This window comes from Anolis sagrei, chromosome 1 (assembly GCF_037176765.1).
Source record: "Anolis sagrei isolate rAnoSag1 chromosome 1, rAnoSag1.mat, whole genome shotgun sequence".
Taxonomy (NCBI): domain Eukaryota; kingdom Metazoa; phylum Chordata; class Lepidosauria; order Squamata; family Dactyloidae; genus Anolis; species Anolis sagrei.
The window spans coordinates 244257330-244264919 of NC_090021.1; the positions used below are offsets into that span (position 1 = coordinate 244257330).

A 7590-nucleotide genomic window follows, 5' to 3' on the forward strand; every position below is an offset into this window, starting at 1 on the left:
GTGGAAGATATGTTTTTGTGCCCCACCCCCAATGTCTCCAATATTTTATTCTAGCAGCAAGGAAATAGGAAGTAGACTTCTGTATCACTTCCTCATATAAAAAGGGGCCTCCTTTGGGCCTAAAATGGCTGGGAAGGAAAGTGGCATAGCAAAACTGCAGGGTGTATCTCTCATTGGCGAAGGCCAATGTAACCCTTTGGGCACCATGGTGTGCCGGTTGTTAGCCACCCTGAATCGCTCTGCAGAGTTCGAGATAGGACGGGATACAAATGTCCAAAATAAATAAATAAATTTAATTCCTCAATAGCTGACAACTCCTGATTGATCTGTACATTGAAGTTGTGTCAAAATACCAGAAATTTTCCATACAGTAGATTGAGGGCATGGGGTGGTCCCAAGGCTGTGAGGGATATGGTCCCTTTTTGTTGTTGTTCTTGTTTTGCTTCATTAGAAAGGCATGGTCATGCTCTTAGAGTTTCTGGTTTTGAAAAGTTGTAGGATATGCTCTGAGTATAAGACATACATGCTATGATCCAGCAAGGATAAGCTAAGAGTAGCATTTTCATATTTTTTACCTTGCAGAATATAGGTGGTAGAAAACTGTCAAAACATTCCTTCCCAGGAACGGCTGAGTATGTAACACATAACAGCATTTTTACATCCCAAACACATCACCAAAGAGTGTACTACTAGCACAATCCACATTTCTTCCGCTGTCTCTTGGTTCTTCCATTGCTCCCAAACTGCTTTTTTCCTTATAGTGGAGATTGGCAAATTATGCCCCCCTCCCCCCCCCCCCACTAATGTGCTAGTTATTGTTATCCAGCATCTGGAGGGCCTTAATTGACCAGATTTTGCCAGATGTTGGTGAATTGCTAGGAATAATACCCTAATATTTAGAGAGCCACACTTTGCCACCTTTGCTTAAGGCATACAACGATTGTCTTTTGGGCATTGCTTTTTAGCCTGCATTCTTCTCCCCGATCTCTTGTAAAAATCTGGAACCATGCATTCCTAAACAGGTGATGAAGTCTGATCTGTTAATTATAATTTTGGTCCTTTGCCCATTTGGCTTCAGTCATCAGTCTTTGATTATTATGATTCTAGAATTTTAAGCAGTGTTCTAAATAAATGCTTTATGAGAACCAGCATAATAAAGTGGTTTGAGTGCTGGACCACTTTGAGCACAATCTTTCAGCCTTAGAAGAAAGCAATGGTAAACCCCCGCTGAATAAATCTCACCAAGAAAATCTTCATATAGGATCACCCTAAGTCCACTTGAAGGCATATTACAACAAATTATTTTAATTGGACTGATTGCTGAATGCTTTAAAATGTATTACATATTGTTTTAACTTTCCTGTTTTAACTTATGTCATAAGCCACTTTGGATCTCATATTATTAAAGGAAGGTACCATTTAATTTTGTTGTTGTATACCCCCCGTGATTTCTGATTTGGCAAACCTATCAAGGGATTTTCTTGGCAGAATTTGTGTTATCCTTGCCTTCTTCTGAAGCTGAGACAATGTGATTTGCTCCAGGCCTACCAGGTGTGGTAGACTTCCATGGCCCCCACTTCTAAATGGGGATTCGGACCTTGGTCTCCCAGTGTCCTAGTCTAACACTCAAACCACTGCACCATATTGACTCTGCTATCAATTAATTAAACTCTGATTATTTTATTTCTTTATTGGTTTATTTTGCTAACCAGTTGGGTTCTTCCTCTCTATTATATGTCTCTCTTGGTATAGCATTTCAGGAACTGGATCAGTTGGTAGAATAAGCCAGGCAGTTGTGTTCTCAAAGCCTCTTAACCCTGAGACCTCAAGAGACTGCACTTTGGGCTCTAGGGTTTAGTGAAGCCAGTTCTAATAGCTGATATCCTTATTGTAGCAATGCTGCCTTCTTCTCAAGGACCCTGGGTCTAATCACCACTGTTTGCTCTGAGGAAGGGGGACAAGATCAAAAATAGAATAGGCAGAGAAAGAGGATACAGTTAGAGACCTTCTTCAGCCACAAAGACGATTGTTTTAATTCCATCCCACATTTGCATGGAGGTAGAAGAGGGGATCCTTAGGAAAGGCACATGGTTTATGGAAAGATCACTTCAAACACTGTTTAACCCAATTCTTTCTCATTTTCTTTGTATTTCAGAAAAAGAAAAGGGCAATTACTGCCCGCCGGCAGCATCTCAAGGTAACTACTGATTCTTGTGAGTCATAACAACAGATTTGATTCTCAGCCCAACTGATTTCTTCTTGTTTTGGAGAAGAGATGTGGTTTGTAAGAATAACCCCAAGTTCCCTGACATTCATCTTTCAGACTGTCGGGTAAGAGTGTCCTGTCTTCAACAGCACTGCTTGCCATCTATAGAAAGAAAGAAAGAAAGAACTAGTCTGAATGTTCAAAATTTTGCCCATTTCTATTAGTCATTTATGGGGTGCTCTAAATTTTCTGGGGGTTTCCACCCCATTTTTGAAACCAGGACCATCAGTTCAGGCTGCAGTGTAGAACACAGACCTGGTCTGAATATGTAGGGGTGCCACCTCTCATTTTAATATCATTATAGGTGCTAAGCCTACTATGTATTCACTTACTACCCCAGCATCTTCTCTTCCCAAGAGCTCTTTGCCCAGCTCATGACATTTCTGATATGAGAGATGCTTTCAAAATGAAAGAAAAATTATTGAAGAGAGAAACCACACTGAGGTAAACCAAAAATATGGGAAAGAGTTCCTTACCTTGGCTAAAAGCCAACAACTCTTCTTTCCACATGGATGGACCAGTTAGATGTGGAATGAAATGCAACTTAGCTTGATCTGGAATCCAATAACAATAGTTTTAATTTGGCACACCCATTAACTGGCACTAAGTAGCTGTGACTTGCCCAATGAATACATAGCAGAAACTAATTGTAAATACAGTGTGTATCTACTGCACAGTTCAAACAGTTTCAACACCTCTTTAGCTGTCATGGCTCCATCTTGAGAAATAATTTGGTGAGGTTCTCAGAAATCTCTGCTATGGAGCTCTAGCACTGAGGTTCAGGACCAGAGCTCTCTAGCAGAAAATTCCAAGTATCTCACAAACTACAAACCCCAGGATTCACTAGGGTGAAGAAAGCTAAGATGGTATCAAATTTGTTTAACATTGCAGTGTTGATACAAATATAATCTTACAATTTACCCCAAAAGAACTTCTGGTTTTATCTTGTGCTATTTTACATGCCATGCACACACTCATAATGGTGTTTCTCCCACTTCTGTTCTCATAGAGTGTTATGCTCCAAATTGCTGCTACTGAACTTGAGAAAGAAGCAGTTGCCAAAGAACAAGAAAAAGCTGACTACCTGGCAGAGCACTGCCCACCTCTTCAACTCCCAGGTTCCATGCAGGAACTGCAGGTAATGATTTGATCTGCCCACTCCCTTTTACCATTATAGAATCATAGAGTTGGAAGAGACCTCATGGGCTATCCAGTCCAACCATTCACTGATACACAAAGACAGATAGGGCTGATTCCAATTCCCCTCAGATATTGATCTACCATTTCCATAATTCCTCACCACTGGATCTGATGGGAACTGAAGTCCAACAACATCACCAAGAGACTCACAGGTTCTCCAATCAGGCTTCAATTCTCAAACCTCACTTGGAATTCTGTGGCAGACATCTGGTAGGGTTGCCAGAATTATACTTTGGGCAAAGTTAAGCAGTATATATTACAGTCAATGGGGGAGGTGACTAAATTTGAGCATTATTCACCCAATAGATATCCTGCCCCCAATGAAATTTTCCTTCAGCTCACAAATGCAAATCCAGATGGTAGTTTTGTAAATTGTTTTGCAAGCATATACAAGAGCCTCTCTCTCATTTTGGAGTTGACCAGTGAACAATGGGATATCTTGGGTTTGTGGATTACATGACTGTAGGATACAGTATACAGTACTTATGGCAGTGTGGATTTGTGCTACGGGTATATGTTGTATTTAGAAAGAGGAATCTACCAGGATTTTGCTCTGGGAGGGGAATCGGAATATTGCCCTTCAAAAAAGAATTCTGCTCTTCAAATGATTTTTTTCAGTCCCACCTTTCTAACATTTGAGAGCAAGACATTGTCCATGCCTAATACCCTTGGCAACTTTGGCTTTTCCTTGCAATGTCTAAGCTGTTTTTCCTAGATGATCAACTAAAGTTTTAATGTGCTGCAATGCTGGAAATTTGGGAATGGAAGTTGTGGAGTGAGGGGTGGGGAGAAAATTCTTAATTTCAGGAGGGCAATGCTATCACTTTGCCCCGTCCTAGTTGCTACATCCTTGTGAATGAACTAAATAAAGGTATTCAACAAAAGTCCTATGTTGCTATGCACCAGTAAGACTTGGGCAAAATTCAGGGTGATTGGAGTATCTGTTGTTTAACAAAACTGGATCAAATGCATAATCTTTGGAGATCTACAAAATATATCCTGCCGTAACTTCTGCTATGCTGATCTAGGTGTTTTAGGAGCATGTTATGTAGAGTGTTCAGTAGTCATTTTGTGTTTGCTATCCCCCACTACTCACACCCCAATCTGACTCATTAAGAAAGCTTTCTACTTGGTTTAGGTTTTCAGATTTTAAAGAAATAAACCTTACTGTAAACTCACTATGAAAATGCCTGAAATCACCTGAGTCAACACATATGTTTCCCTGTAGAGGGCTGGAAATGTTGGTAAATGAAATGCAGAATACATGTCTTAAGCAACCTTCTTTTATAGTCTGTACTTGTTGCTCAACAGGAATTCTGCAAAAAGCTGCATGCCAAGGTAGAGGAAGTTGATGAGGAAAGATATGACACAGAGATGAAATTACAGAAAACTACCAAAGAGGTAATGTTTTTTAACTAACACATCCAAATCTGTTTTATTTTAAAAGTTTAAAAAGGAACCCAGGAATCCTTTGAGACTAACTGGGCAATTTCTTCTTTTCAGTTGATTCCAAATGTGCTACTTGACTTTTCTATTGCTTGTTATGCTAATGTAACACACTTATTTCTTTCAATAGTAAGTGTAGGTGTGATTTTGGAATATCATTGTATGTTCGTATGTTTCCATTTCTGAGTATGCTTCTATTTCTGATCTAGCTACCTTTCTGTACAGAGGATTAGTATTCTGCTACCAGGTGTTTGAGTGGTGGTACTTTGAAATAGCAAACATTATATCAGGAGAATTGTGTAGTAAGAAGATCTAGATATAGGCAAGGTATGAATTTCCCAGTCTTGTTTTATGTAATTAAGATACACATTTACAATAAAGTTTGAGTGTGTACCTGAAGGACAAACTATATATTCAACGGGACAGGAAAACATCTCCAAGTCTTCGCCAAACAGTAAATTTGGCATTTTTGGACAGTACAGCAGCTAAGTGGTGGGTTCTTGGTTGGGGGTGGGGGTGGGCAGGGAGCAGGCAGATTGGTCATTGTGCAAAGTTGGTATATAATTATGATCTATGTAACAATAAGAAGGAAATTACTTATGCAGGTATAAGTAAGAGTTACATCAGAATAAGTCATTAACAAGATGACATTTAACTGGCATACCCTGATTCAGATTATGAGAACTATGATCAAGATGAGTGCTGTCATGGGAATTGACCCGTTTTTTGCTCCCTTCCTCCCTGTTTTTGCATTTTGTCAACATTGGATTTCTTCTTTTCTTTCTCTTTCTAGCTTGAAGATCTGAACCAGAAATTGTTTGACCTGAGGGGCAAGTTCAAGAGGCCTCCCCTGAAGAGAGTCCGCATGTCGGCTGACGCTATGCTGAGGGCCTTGTTGGGCTCAAAGCACAAAGTCTGTATGGATCTGAGAGCTAACCTGAAGCAAGTCAAGAAGGAAGACACTGAGAAGGTATCTGGCAGAGAGTTTAAAAGAAGCATAGTCCACAGACTTGAGTAGCACTTAGCAAAGTGGTCTAGGAAAACCCTCGGCAGCTTTGAAAGAGCTGGCCTATAAAAAGAAATGGCAATACCATTCAAGTGGGCAACCAGTAACACAACAGGTTGCCATCATCATTATTGTTGCTTCTATCCCGGCTTTTTCCTAATGTGTGACTCAAAGTGGCTTGCAACAGTTAAAAGAAACATGACTTAAAATATACCAAATTCAAAAGTTAAAAATATAATTAAACTATCCATAAATAAGTTTAAAAACATAGCTATCAAAAGCAACAATTAAACAAAACACAGATAGATAGCATTTCACAATTCTCAGCTCAGTGCTCTTGTAACAGTCAGTCTTCACAGCTCCTTAATTCACCTATAGAAAGATGGGAAGGAGAATGCCAGTCTAACCTCTTTTGAGAGTTCCAGAGCCTGAGATCTCAAACTAGTGTACGGTGCAATAAAACCAACCCATCTAATTTAAAATTATATAAAAGGGGAATTTAAAAGGCAAAATTGGAGCTGGTTAACATATTTAAAATAACTTAAAACCATTTATGCTAGTTTGTAATGTATTTATTCAATTTGTATCCCTCCATTCTCCTAGGCAGGGTTCAAGGTGGGTTTATTTATTTATTTATTTCCCACATTTCTAACCCACCCTTCTCAGGGGGGACTCAGAGTGGCTTACACCGGCAACAATTCAATGTCACAAGATAATACAAATATAAACAAATAAAGCAACAGTTTAAAACAGTAAATAGAACATTAAGTTAAAAACACATTAAAAACATTATCATCAATCCATATAGCCAGTCCCATTCAACATCCAAAGTGCTGTCATGCTTGCTGTCCAAAGGTCTGGTCCCAGAACCACGATTTAACCTTCTTTCTGAAAGAAAGGAGGGAAGACGCCAAACTGCTCTTGCTGGGCAGCGAGTTCCACAGGCATGGGCCCACTGCCAAGAAGGCCCTGTCCCCGCCAAGCACACTTTTGAGGCTGGTGGGATCGAGAGCAGGGCCTCCCCAGATGATCTTAAACTGTGAGGCGGGTTTTGAAAGTTGGCATAAAACCAATTAGGCTTCTTGTAAGAACATTTCCCAAGCTCTGTATAAATGAATATAGCAATTTATAACAAGGTACGTATGATCAAAAGCAAACACGTGTTTCAACCCTATTGGCCCTGCCAGGACTTTAACCAAGCCCTGAACATTTCTCTTCTTATTTCTATAGGAGAAGGATCTGCGTGATGTTGGTGACTGGAGAAAGAACATTGAGGAGAAATCTGGAATGGAGGGCAGGAAGAAGATGTTTGAAGGTGGCGAGTAAGAAGAACCAGTCAGCTGTTCAGTCTGATCCTCATCCTTGTCCAAGTCCCAATGCTTCTTTGCCACCTATTTTGCCACCTCATATCTTGCCGATCTTTTACAGTGCTCTTTGTGGGATGACCATCTTTAGGCATTTGTACTTCATAGAGCAACAGAACCTACCCGCGATGAACCCTCTGTATCTCTACTGGGCAAGCAATTGTTTTGAGCTGCAAAACATCTTAAATATATTTTGCAACTGTGTTAGCTGCATGAGCCTAAACAAGTCAGCCTTGATTCAGTCAATTGGGTAGGATCTGTAGCTGCAAAGTAAACTGAACAAATGTAAATAAAGCTTTGAAAGTATG

General features: G+C 39.9%; 1 protein-coding gene across 1 annotated transcript; it reads left to right on the plus strand.

Moving 5' to 3' along the window:
• Positions 1–2089: 2089 nt before the first annotated feature.
• Positions 2090–7590, plus strand: TNNI2 (troponin I2, fast skeletal type). The gene is made up of 5 exons (XM_060755168.2): positions 2090–2197; positions 3276–3404; positions 4778–4867; positions 5706–5882; positions 7149–7590. The coding sequence occupies exons 2-5, from the start codon at positions 3282–3284 to the stop codon at positions 7242–7244; spliced, it is 486 nt and encodes a 161-aa protein (XP_060611151.2). The 5' UTR covers positions 2090–2197; positions 3276–3281; the 3' UTR covers positions 7245–7590.

Excerpts from the sequence above, each read along its gene's own strand:
- TNNI2 (XM_060755168.2), top strand. The coding sequence starts at position 3,282 with ATGCTCCAAATTGCTGCTACTGAACTTGAGAAAGAAGCAGTTGCCAAA. Across the intron at positions 3,405-4,777 it reads GTTCCATGCAGGAACTGCAG|GAATTCTGCAAAAAGCTGCA; the intron begins GTAATGATTTGA and ends GTTGCTCAACAG. Across the intron at positions 5,883-7,148 it reads AGAAGGAAGACACTGAGAAG|GAGAAGGATCTGCGTGATGT; the intron begins GTATCTGGCAGA and ends TTATTTCTATAG.